Raw genomic sequence first — 12,764 nt, 5'->3', positions numbered from 1 at the left:
ATCGGAACCAAAAATACAGTTACGTTGAAGTTGCACTCAATTGCATTTTGATAAAGTGCCATTTTGAATACAACTTTTTTTTACAGGATTCCCTTCAACACATTAACTTCAATGAAAACATTTCTCTACTAAAATATTTTTTTATGGTGATTAATTGTCTCTTTGTTGTAATTTTCTGTCTCTTTGCAGCTGTTTTCCATCTAATTGTAGGACTCTTTAAAGTAAAGACACTACATACCGATATACACCTGAACATCAGCAGGAGAGGACTCTTTAAAGTAGAGACACTACATACTGATATACAGTACACCCTGAACATCAGCAGGAGAGAGCTCTTTAAAGTAGAGGGACTACGTACACCTGAACATCAGCAGGAGAGGACTCTTTAAAGTAAAGACACTACATACTGATATACACCTGAACATCAGCAGGAGAGGACTCTTTAAAGTAGAGACACTACATACTGATATACTGTACACCTGGACATCAGCAGAAATGTAAAAAAAAATCTACTTTTGCTGGTGCTGTTGCATTTAAAATCAAATAGTTGACTAAAACAAACTTGAAAGAAATCAAATACATAGTGTTGTTTTTTCATTTGTTTATATTTATTATGATAATTGTTGAATGTAAACAAGGTAATAAAGTAAGTACTGAAGTAGCTTTAAGTCAGTGTATTGATCAGGGCAGAGCCAGGTGAGCTAAAGTCACTCAATACAAAGGTAACTTGACAAAAACAGGAGGAACAAACGAGAAAGAATTCTAGTGTTATTTTGAATTTGAATGTCTTTGTATTGATTGTTATTATTAGTTGAATTCTCAGACTAAATCTCTGGTGACTTGAAATTAAAAGCAAGAAGCTAAACTTAGACAGGAGAAACAAACGTGAAATAAATCAAACGTGTCAGTATTGTTATCATTATGATTATTATTTTTTTATTGATTGACAAGACTTTAACTTAACAAGAAAACAATGGACTAAACATAAATATAGAAATGTACTATTAAGTAAATATGAAAAATATAAGATACATATAAAAATTGACTATTAACTAAACATGATAAATATAACAAATATAAAAATGAACTATTAAGTAAATATGAAAAATATAACTTAAATATGAAAATGAACACTATAAACCAAACATGACGATATAACATAAACCTGATAACTTGTAATGACTAAATGTTCCTCTTATTTAGGGGTGCTAGAAGCAAAGGAATAGTTTATTTATTTTAATATTAAGGTTGTTTTTTTGCCCCTAGTGGCTAAAACTGCACATCACTGTGAGTCTCTTCTGGAACCTTTGTTGATGTCTAACCAGATCTAATAACTGTTAAGTGTTTAAATATATATCCTGACTGGCTGTGAGTATATGTTGTTGCTCACTCACTTTGAGCTTTAGACTGTACTTGAAATGTTTTAATGTCTTACTAATTTTTGATGTTGTGAGTTTGTTTTTTAAAGTTTTTAAAGCCGATGTCAGGGCTGCCTTTGAGTCTTATGTTTTCCTTTTTAGTCATCGTTGATGTTTGGGCGGATACAAGAAAAGGAATTGATGAATCTTCTCCACCGTGGTGTTGTCCTCCTCTGCGTTGTTGGGATCGGCTCATTGGTTTGCTCAGGTGGATCCACCCTCACTTCCTGTTCCACCTCCAACTCCACCTTTACCTCCACAAGCTCCTCCTTCACCACGCAGGGTGCCTTTGGTGGTTTTTTCAGCTGTTTCTTCAGCAAGGACGCTATCTCTGCATCCTTTTCCTCAACACAACGTTCCTTCTTTTGTTCCAGTTCCTGGTTTCTATCATGCAAAGCAACTATCTCTGCATCCTTTTCCTCAACACAACGTTCCTTCTGTTGTTCCAGTTTGTGGTTTCTCTCATGCAAAGCAACTATCTCTGCATCCTTCTCCTCCACACAACGTTCCTTCTGTTGTTCCAGTTCGTGGTTTCTCTCATGCAAAGCGACTATCTCTGCATCCTTCTCCTCCACACAACGTTCCTTCTGTTGTTCCAGTTCATGGTTTCTCTCATGCAAAGCGACTATCTCTGCATCCTTCTCCTCCACACAACGTTCCTTCTGTTGTTCCAGTTCATGGTTTCTCTCATGCAAAACGACTATCTCAAAATGTTTCACGTCAAGACAACGCAACTTCTCTTGTTTGAGTTCCTGGTTTGTCTTTTGCAAGGCAGCCATCTCTGCATCCTTCTCCTCAACACAGGGTTCTTTCAGTTGTTTGAGATCCTGGTTTGCCTTTCTCAAGGTGGCCATCACTGCTTTGTCCTTCTCGTGCATCTTGAGGAGCTTTCCATATTTCATGTTCAGTTCCTCATTGTTTCCGCGCAATACTTTCTGCTCAATTTTCAGGGCATTCATTTTAACATCATGCCTCACTTCTGGTTCCACCTCCACTTTCACCTCCACATCCTCCTTCTTGTCCACCTTCTCCTCAACACAACGCTCCTTCTCTTGCTTCAGTGTTTGGTTTTCCTTCAGCAAAGCAGCTATCTCTGCATCTTTCTCCTCAATGCAACGCAACTTTTGTTGTTTGAGTACCTGGTTTGTTGTTTGCAAGGCGGCCATCTTTGCCTCCTCCTTAACACAACGCTCCTTCAGTTTTGTGAGTTCCTGGTTTCTCTCACGCAAATCAGCTATCTTTACAGCTTTGTCAACACAATGATCCTTTTGTTGTTGGAGTTCCTGGTTTCTCCCACGCAGAGCAGCTATCTCTACAGATTTCTCCTCAAGCCAACGCTCCTTTTGTTGTTTGAGTTCTTGGTTAGTCTTTTGCAAGGCGGCCGTCTTTGCATCTTTCTCCTCAACACAACGCTCCTTCTCTTGTTTCAGTGTTTTGTTTTCCTTCAGCAAGGACGCTATCTCTGCATCCTTTTCCTCAACACAACGTTCCTTCTTTTGTTCCAGTTCCTGGTTTCTATCATGCAAAGCAACTATCTCTGCATCCTTTTCCTCAACACAACGTTCCTTCTGTTGTTCCAGTTTGTGGTTTCTCTCATGCAAAGCAACTATCTCTGCATCCTTCTCCTCCACACAACGTTCCTTCTGTTGTTCCAGTTCGTGGTTTCTCTCATGCAAAGCGACTATCTCTGCATCCTTCTCCTCCACACAACGTTCCTTCTGTTGTTCCAGTTCATGGTTTCTCTCATGCAAAGCGACTATCTCTGCATCCTTCTCCTCCACACAACGTTCCTTCTGTTGTTCCAGTTCATGGTTTCTCTCATGCAAAACGACTATCTCAAAATGTTTCACGTCAAGACAACGCAACTTCTCTTGTTTGAGTTCCTGGTTTGTCTTTTGCAAGGCAGCCATCTCTGCATCCTTCTCCTCAACACAGGGTTCTTTCAGTTGTTTGAGATCCTGGTTTGCCTTTCTCAAGGTGGCCATCACTGCTTTGTCCTTCTCGTGCATCTTGAGGAGCTTTCCATATTTCATGTTCAGTTCCTCATTGTTTCCGCGCAATACTTTCTGCTCAATTTTCAGGGCATTCATTTTAACATCATGCCTCACTTCTGGTTCCACCTCCACTTTCACCTCCACATCCTCCTTCTTGTCCACCTTCTCCTCAACACAACGCTCCTTCTCTTGCTTCAGTGTTTGGTTTTCCTTCAGCAAAGCAGCTATCTCTGCATCTTTCTCCTCAACGCAACGCAACTTTTGTTGTTTGAGTACCTGGTTTGTTGTTTGCAAGGCGGCCATCTTTGCCTCCTCCTTAACACAACGCTCCTTCAGTTTTGTGAGTTCCTGGTTTCTCTCACGCAAATCAGCTATCTTTACAGCTTTGTCAACACAATGATCCTTTTGTTGTTGGAGTTCCTGGTTTCTCTCACGCAGAGCAGCTATCTCTACAGATTTCTCCTCAAGCCAACGCTCCTTTTGTTGTTTGAGTTCTTGGTTAGTCTTTTGCAAGGCGGCCGTCTTTGCATCTTTCTCCTCAACACAACGCTCCTTCTCTTGTTTCAGTGTTTTGTTTTCCTTCAGCAAGGCAGCTATCTCTTTATCCTTCTCCTCAACACAGGGTTCTTTCAGTTGTTTGAGTTCCTGGTTTGCCTTTCTCAAGGCAGCCATCTCGGCTTCGACCTTCTTGTGTGACCTCTGGAGGTTTCTGTATTTCATGTTCAGGTCCTCATTGTTGACGCGCAAGACGTTCTGCTCAATTTCCTGGGCTTTCACTTTCACATTGTGCTTAAACAGCAAAGCTGATTTCTCTGTATATGCTTTGAGCATCGCTTCCTTCTTTTTAGCGCCTTCAATCTCAAGCTTATCCCTTAAAGTCCTCTCCTGCTCCAGCCACAACTTCATTTCCTGATTTTCTTTTTGCAGAATCTCGAGCTTGACTGCCAGCTCATCTCTATTGTTCATCTCCATCTCTACTGCTGTGACGAAATGACCTGTTGTTTAGCAAACTAAATGTAATTGTTCGACTGAATTAACGTCACAAAAATCCCACAAAAGTTGAGTTCACTTGTGAAGATTATCTCGCTAAAAAACACTGCAAGTATCCCTAATGTTTGCTTGCAACAAAATCTATTTCTGCAATGATCTGACACTAGCTGGACAAATTCCTGCTGCCTGCTGCTCTGTCCTGCAAACTCCTAGAATTCAGAATTCTACATAAAGGCAAAACATGATGTCATAATTCTGAAGGTTCCATTCCAAATAGCTGACAGGAAGAAAGAATGGAACCATGCTGTTGCCTAGCAACGCAATTGTGTTTAGATAATATAAAGAAATGTAAACAATCGAAATGCTTTATTAATTCCAATGGGAAGTAAGCAACATGTTCTATTATTAGTACAGCGGATAAGCTCTCATATTATAACAATTGTGCATTTGATGAGAAAAGCATGACATTTCTAACATAGTTAGAGCATACCATAAGGTTTATTTTCAGATGTGGAGGGAAGTCAGATTTGACCCGTGAGGACCGTGAGAGGTCAAATCCAAGATGGCCACCAGTCTCTCGGGTCAAATGTTCAAACACGCTTAATTTTGGAACCAAACATTGTAGAAAAACATTTAAGGTGTCATATCCAACTAAATTAGGGATGCCCAATCATTTGGTGATACTTTTGAGATCGCCAGAATTCAAGAAAATGAATTTAGTTGAAGATAAAGGTAGAAATTGACCAAAAATAAGCTGTCAATCAGTTGAAATTTGGTGTGTGTGTGTGTGTGTGTGTGTGTGTGTGTGTGTGTGTGTGTGTGTGTGTGTGTAAATTAGGGATGCCCAATCATTTGATGATACTTTTGAGATCGCCAGAATTCAAGAAAATGCATTTAGGTGAAGATAAAGGTAGAAATTGACCAAGCTGTCAATCAGTTGAAATTTGCAAAATGTGTGTGTGTGGTATATTCCAGTGGATTTATGGTCACCCAGCGCTAGCATTACTACAGAGACTGGAGGAATATGGCTTTACTTGGCACAGTCTGCATGCTGATGAAAACATTTGTTTTTGTCTTCAAATACATACTAACATGATTGTGACGAGCATCATATTTGTTCCCCGCCCAACTCTCTAAGTCTAAGTGCTTGAACTCCGTGACAGGAGGATGAAGTATGTATAAATGGATGGAACTATCAACAAAACAGCGTTTTATTCCCCAATGTCATATTTAATAGAAAAATAATAATAATAATGTAAACCAAAGAGGGAGATGGAAAACAGTTCCATGTAGAGCACAAACAGCTCTCTTAACCCTCGCTGTTAACAAAGGGCTGCACTCAACTATAAGGTTCACCGCTGTCCCTTTCCACTTATAGAGGGTTGGGGTTCGATTCCCTGCCTGTCCACCTATAAAGCCAAGGTAGCGCAGCTTTTTTTCTGTTCTTTAGTGGCTCACATGGACATTTAGAGGTCATGCAAAGAAAGGGTTATGTATGTTGTGTGTGTGACAGAGAGTGCAGAGAGAACATTGGCAAAGGGGATTTGTTTGTCCTAGCATGGCTGTACAATTACAAATACAAAGGTTTACCCATTTAGACTCCATGGCATGGAGAAAAAAACTCATTTTAAATGACTCTAAGGATATAACAAGTTTTAGAAAATTGAAAGATTGATGGATTTTTGCCCACATGCGGTAAACATCTTAATTGAATTTTCTATGTGCAACATGAGGACAATAACCACAAGTGTACTCACAGTACCTTTTTTCTCTGGCACTGAAGTTGCAAGGTTTCAGCATGTTGTCCCTCTCTAAACCTTTCTGTTCCCCATTCTTCTTTCTCCAATAAGTGGTGCATCATTATTTTTCTATTAAATATGACATTGGGGAATAAAACGCTGTTGTTTTGTTGATAGTTCCATCCATTTATACATACTTCATCCTCCTGTCACGGAGTTCAAGCACTTAGAGAGTTGGGCGGGGAGCAAATATTATGCTCGTCACAATCATGTAAGTATGTATTTGAAGACAAAAACAAATGTTTGCTTCAGCATGCAGACTGTGCCAAGTAAAGCCATATTCCTCCAGTCTCTGTATTAATGCTAGCGCTGGGTGACCACACACACACACACACACCAAATTTCAACTGATTGACAGCTTATTTTTGGTCAATTTCTACCTTTATCTTCACCTAAATGCATTTTCTTGAATTCTGGCGATCTCAAAAGTATCATCAAATGATTGGGCATCCCTAATTTAGTTGGATATGACACCTTAAATGTTTTTCTACAATGTTTGGTTCCAAAATTAAACGTGTTTGAACATTTGACCCGAGAGACTGGCGGCCATCTTGGATTTGACCTCTCACGGTCCTCACGGGTCAAATCTGACTTCCCTCCACATCTGAAAATAAACCTTATGGTATGCACTAACTATGTTAGAAATGTCATGCTTTTCTCATAAAATGCACAATTGTTGTGCTTATCCGCTGTACTATGGCCAGTAATTCTAATAGTATGACTGACGCAGAAATGTATGTTGGTGGGGACTGCTACAGATGTTTGGTGGTGGTATTCAGTTATCATTTTACAAGTTGAGTAAAGTTTACAGTTCGCCCTCTAGGCCCTCTTAGGCCTAAGATATTCCAAAAAATAATATTTGAAATTTCTTTTTAAGATTTTTCATTAGTTTTACCAAAATAACTTGATTTAATTGTATTTAAAATAACATTTCCAAAGAAATAAATCCTTCGAATCTGCCTGTTCAGTTTCTGTTGGAATGTGAAGGGTTACATGCGTCTCTGCGAGTTACTGTGAAGACGGGAGAGCTTGTTGGTCCCTCTGTACATTCACAGGGCCAGCTATAGTAACTCAATGAGAGAGTAATGTCAAATGACAGTACAATTGACCAATCATATCCTCCCTCTAAATGGGTGGGCTTTATTTTCGCGGACTTTATGACAAGTTCCGCCCACTGTGAGGTTTATGCAAGTGGTGCAGTGACGCGTCCTAAAACCCGGAAGTAAGCTGCGCTCGGGTTCCCTCGACAGAAAAGCAATGGGATTTCTCATGGATGTAATAGCTCGAAATAAAGTCTGTGGAAAACTAACCTGTTAGATAAATGCACGTTTTGTTCAGCCGGATAATATCCACATGTCTACCCTACTTTTATTATTTTCGAATCATAAATCTAATCGATAGATTTATGATCGATAGATTTATGATTAGCATAAGTTCGTTCATGATGGCTCATTTCAGTGATAGTGATGACATCGTTGCGAAATTATTAACCGAGTCATTTTCAAGATTGAGTTACAATGATAAACTGGAGTGGCAAAGGATCAGCTGCATGACCCGCCATCAAGTGCTTCATCCAAAAGGACAGGAGGATGGACTTTGTGTTTAAGTGAATTGATCATCAAAGGTAGGCCTAAGTCATTTTCAATGTGGGCCGCCGTGCCGACGTAATTCATTTGTAATTGTTACTTGGCTGTGGGTGCCCTGTCATGATAGGTTTTTAGATAAATTGTGTTGTTTTGTGTGGTAGAGGGTCGCTGTCATTGATGTGTTTTGCACCCCGGGCCGTTGTTTTGATATTCCGCTGAAGTATACGCTGAGACGTAATAACCCTTTTTTTTTTTCGAGGAAAGGGGGGGGTCAGAGGGCCTAGGTATAAATGTCACGGCTCGCCACTGAGTTCATCAACACCTGTTTTTCGGATGACCTGCCCCTCTGTGACATTGCAGTGATAGGCAATAAGCCATCTGATGTGACAGCTGTGTGTTATAGGTGAACAGATAGTGAAAGTTAAGGATTTCCCCATATTTGTTTGAAAAGGAAATCACATTCCAGCCAGTTGGCATTCGTATCGTTTCGCAGGAATAGAAACATAATGTTACACTTAACTGTGTCAGAAACCCCACAAACAAAAATAAAACTACCAAATAAATAAACACCAATACACGTCACACCAATCCCTTTTAACCAAATTACTAATTTTTCTTGCAATACCCTGATAGGCAAACATGTTTGGATAATAAAGCACGGTGTACTGGACACAGTTGGCCAACATGAAAACCCTCTTTTTTGGCCAGCACATTCAGAAAGGCCAGAGTGTACAGTAAGTTATTGATGTGTTACTCAAGCATACTTTATCAAGAGGAATGGTTGCTTGACGCAGCCTCTAGTATCCTCCAGGTCTTCTTGATGCATGGACCCTGCCAAAGTTAACTGTGCCATAGCTGTCCTGCTTTAACACCCACATGGTTTTGGTCCTGTCCCACACTCACAGCCAAAGCTTGCAGGCCTTTGGACAAAACTCAACACTGAGCTAAAGCCGACCCCCTATCCCATCACAATATGGCATACATGCCTGATCCCACTGAGAATTTACGAGAGTGAGCTGCTCCCACACCATGCCTCCTTTCCTCGCCAAATCTAACCCAAACACTGCCCTCCCTCCCTTAATTTCCACCTCTGAGCCAGAGGAAATTAACAGACCACACATCAATTTAGCCTACTCTGAAACTCAAGAGGGGCACATATATGCACTCAAAAAAAGCTAATTACAAGTATACACATACATAGAGATGGCGACAGAACTAAATGGAGTGTCTGTGACAGGGATTAGCACACCACCAGGACAGCAACACAAATCTGACGTATTGTTTGGCCTTCCTTTCCTCTTTATCTTCCCCGTTTCCTTCACCCTGTCTCTGAAAAGAACAGGAAATAGAAGGGAGCGCTCCTTAGATGAGCGATGTGTCTGTGTAATTAAATTCCTGACCAGACCAGCTCAGCAGTGGAAACCCTGTGGTCAAATACAATCTGTTGGAGGAAAAAGAAACTCAGTACGGAAGAAAGCCTTCTCTAACTTTGCATATAAACTGCTAGCTAGACTTTTCATCATAGCAATTCTGCAACTGTATTAAAGGCTACGTACAGTATAATAACAAATACAAAATTATATTCTTACTGCTGCAGCCTGTTATAGCCAGGTCTCCCTTTAAAAAGAGACTATTAATCCTATTGGGGATCTCCTGGTTAAATAAATAAAAAGTAACAATGGAAAAAGAAGTGTGCCTTTTACAAGAAATTCTGCAACTTCAAAACTGAAAAAAGAAGAAGAAATAAAGTAGGCTCAACCATATGATTTCTTAAGGGGACACACTTCTGTAACTTAAATACAGGGGTGGAAGAAGTACTCAGATCTTGTACTTAATGACAATAAAGTTGCAGCTAGTTTTTATGACTTTGTATGCTGCATGGCTCTGTTGAATTTTACTCCAGGTATAACAAAAGTCTTATTCAAGTGTTGATTATATTTCATATAATTTATAAAAATCTGTAAAGTAACTTAAGACATTACATAAATGTAGTGGAGTTAAAGTACACAATTCAACTCTGAATTGTAGTGGGGTAGAGGTACAAGGTAGCAAAAATACTCAAGTAAAGTACCTCAAAATTGTACTTGAGTACAGTACGTACTTACGTAAATATATGTAGTTACTTTACACCACTGGTTTATATAACCTCATGTATTGTCCAAAACGAATTCCGAAATATAGGTAGGCCTAAATTAAACCAAAACATTTATTTAAGGGTGTTTATTACTGGAGTAAGAAGTAGGTTACAAGCTGGAAATCGGGTTGGCTACAAATGTTTGGGTTTATTTTTGTTAAACTGGGGAGGAAGATGTTCCTCAGTGGTTGGAAAAGTGCAACTGCATTACTGATAAGAAAACCACAATGAAGACATAAGACGCATGTCTCACCACAGACACGATTGAGCAGTTCAGTTTCCACCATGGACTGAACACATCTGTACAGACATTCAACGATGACGTTATTTGTGATAGCAGGTATACTGGCTGGTTTAGCTTAGCCTCATCTCTCTTTGTCTCCCAGCGGCTGTAACGTTACTACAGTGAAGTTATTCAATCATGTCGGTGATGGAAATAATAATAATGTTACAATGTTAATGAATGAATTACGGTGGCTGACAGGGGTCACGGGAATCAACGCGACATTAAATACTCGCTGCCTCGCGCTAGCTGACGATGAGAGGCAGCATACATTCATACAAACAGTAAACAAGGCTGGAGCGATTCAATAACGTGTCATTGTGTGGGTTACAACAATAAAACAGCAGTCATTCAGAGAAGTGCTCCTTACCTGCGATATGCAACACGGGGTACACATTTTGCGTGGAGACAATCAATAAAATCCGTTTTAAGAGTAGAAGACGAGCTGCTTTCTGCTTCCTCTCCACATGAAATCACCGCCACCAGCACACGGGAAACAACGCTCCTGTCCCCGCTGTCTCTCCTCCTCCTCCTCCCCCTCCCTAATGCTTCCTGTCTCTCCTCCCACTCCCACAAGCCGAACACAAAGCTGAAAGCCACAGAGGGCTTCAAGAAGTGGTTGTAAACAGGCCATGGAAAATCTATGACACACTTTAAGCTATATGCTAACATTAGGAGGTCAAAGCCAGATGTCACACCAATTACTTGCATTAAAAACACTGCCGAGGACCCCTACACATTACAAGACCATCATGGAATATTAATGTATAGTTAGTAGAACAATTGTATAAGAGCTTTACACTATTATTAGGGCAGGGGTGATAGTTAAATATAATTAAAAACATACCAATGTCCTAAAGCAGCCTACATATAAAGCTATCTGGATCTAATTATAATAATAATCCTACAATAAATAGTACTACTTTCACTGTACAGTATTTTATTGTACATTCTGTTCTGTTTATCTTATTTTATTTACATGTATAGACTCCTGCATGTACTTGTTCACTTACAACATTCTCTGCAACATTTAGCTTATTGCTGTTATTAATTTTTTGACATATAGTTTACTTCATCTGCATTACTTGCACATTGGTCTTCATGATAATGTTGCATTACTTTATTGTACTCTGTTTCTTCTTGCACTATTTATACTTAAGATTTTCAATGCCCTATCTACATTGTACCTACTGTACTGTGCATATGACAATAAAGCCTTTGGATCTTGAATATTTGAATCCTTAATCCCCACGTAATGTTCATTACTTGACAACTACAGATAATGGATGGTTCTTTTCTAATAATCACCATAAGTCTTGCCATACTATGATGATAGTAGTTGCAATAATTAAAGTAAAAGTACTCCTAAAGCTGTAATAACCACCAGTATGAAAGATAATTTGCATTGTTACAACCTATATGATGTCATTCTGTCTCATTTGATCTATTTATCTATATCATGTTCCAATAACTTGCATATAGACTCTTATTGTACTATTTCACTATTTCACTTTTTTAAACTATTTTTCTTTTTGTATTTACTTGCACTATATTTGTCTGTTTATCTGTTTTATTGTGTTGCACTGTTGGAGGAGCCTGTGACCTAAGATTTTCATCGTCATAACTACACTGTAGCTATGTTCGTATGACAAATAAAAACCTTGAACCTTGAACCTTGAACCTTGAACTTTGAACCTTCCCAAGCAGACAAGGTTTATGCAAAGGCTTTGGCTTAACAAGGAAAATGTAGTTATGTGTGTTTGCCAATTTGTTATGATATTGTGTCATGTTCATTCAAGTGCCCACATGGAAAACACCCAAAAATACTGTTGTGAAAAAACATCTGTCAGACATAAACATAACTTCTCTCATGTGATTATAATTAAAGAACTTTGCCTACTGTCCTAGACTCTATGGATAACATATGCTGTTCAAGTTTTTACAATCTTTCAGAAAGGAAGAACAGCTGACTAAAGAGGTTGTCCTTAAATCCTAATATGATGATCAATAATTCATGAAATGTCCATTTTTACCTCTTCGCTAATCACAATAAGTCTTCAGGGGAGACGTGAAAGCCTGGCTGTTTCTAATGCTAATGGAAACATTACATTACCCTAGAGCAGGGCTCTCCAACACGTCGATCGCGAGCTACCGGTAGCTCGCGGGCAGCTTTTCAGTAGCTCGCCGCTCGATTATCGATTATAGCGTAGTAAGGTTGCTTATTGATTTTTCGGCCGCGGCTGGACAATAACGTTTTTTTATTTTAGATTTTTTTCTGTCACACGAATATCAAATGGTCGGTGACGCAGAGATCAAGGAACAGACGTGACAGCAGCACAGCGACAACACACACGGAGCAGTCTGCTTTCTCCACCAGCACGAGTCCAGAACTAACAGCAGAATGACCCGCTCTGAATCAGGCCCTGTCGCTGCGCCTCAGAGACACACAGGGAGGGATTTGTGTTTTTTGAAAAACACTCGTTATCGTCATGTCAGGTTTTTGGTGAATTTAATCAAGTCTTGGATTGCAGAGTATGAATGTCCTCTTGCTATTTTCAGT

The 12,764-nt window shown here is 39.5% G+C and overlaps 1 protein-coding gene across 1 annotated transcript in view; it reads right to left on the bottom strand.

Moving 5' to 3' along the window:
* Positions 1-10,739, bottom strand: part of serinc5 (serine incorporator 5) — a 32,039-nt gene extending 21,300 nt beyond the window's left edge. The window contains exon 1 of the mRNA XM_034122317.1: positions 10,575-10,739. Within this exon, the coding sequence (XP_033978208.1) occupies positions 10,575-10,601 (27 nt within the window). The 5' untranslated portion in view covers positions 10,602-10,739. The remainder of the gene's footprint in view (positions 1-10,574) is intronic.
* Positions 10,740-12,764: the final 2,025 nt, after the last annotated feature.

The sequence above is a fragment of the Trematomus bernacchii genome, unplaced genomic scaffold (assembly GCF_902827165.1).
Source record: "Trematomus bernacchii unplaced genomic scaffold, fTreBer1.1, whole genome shotgun sequence".
NCBI lineage: Eukaryota > Metazoa > Chordata > Actinopteri > Perciformes > Nototheniidae > Trematomus > Trematomus bernacchii.
The sequence above is the reverse complement of the archived record's forward strand: the minus strand, read 5'-3'. Positions and strand labels throughout refer to the sequence as shown.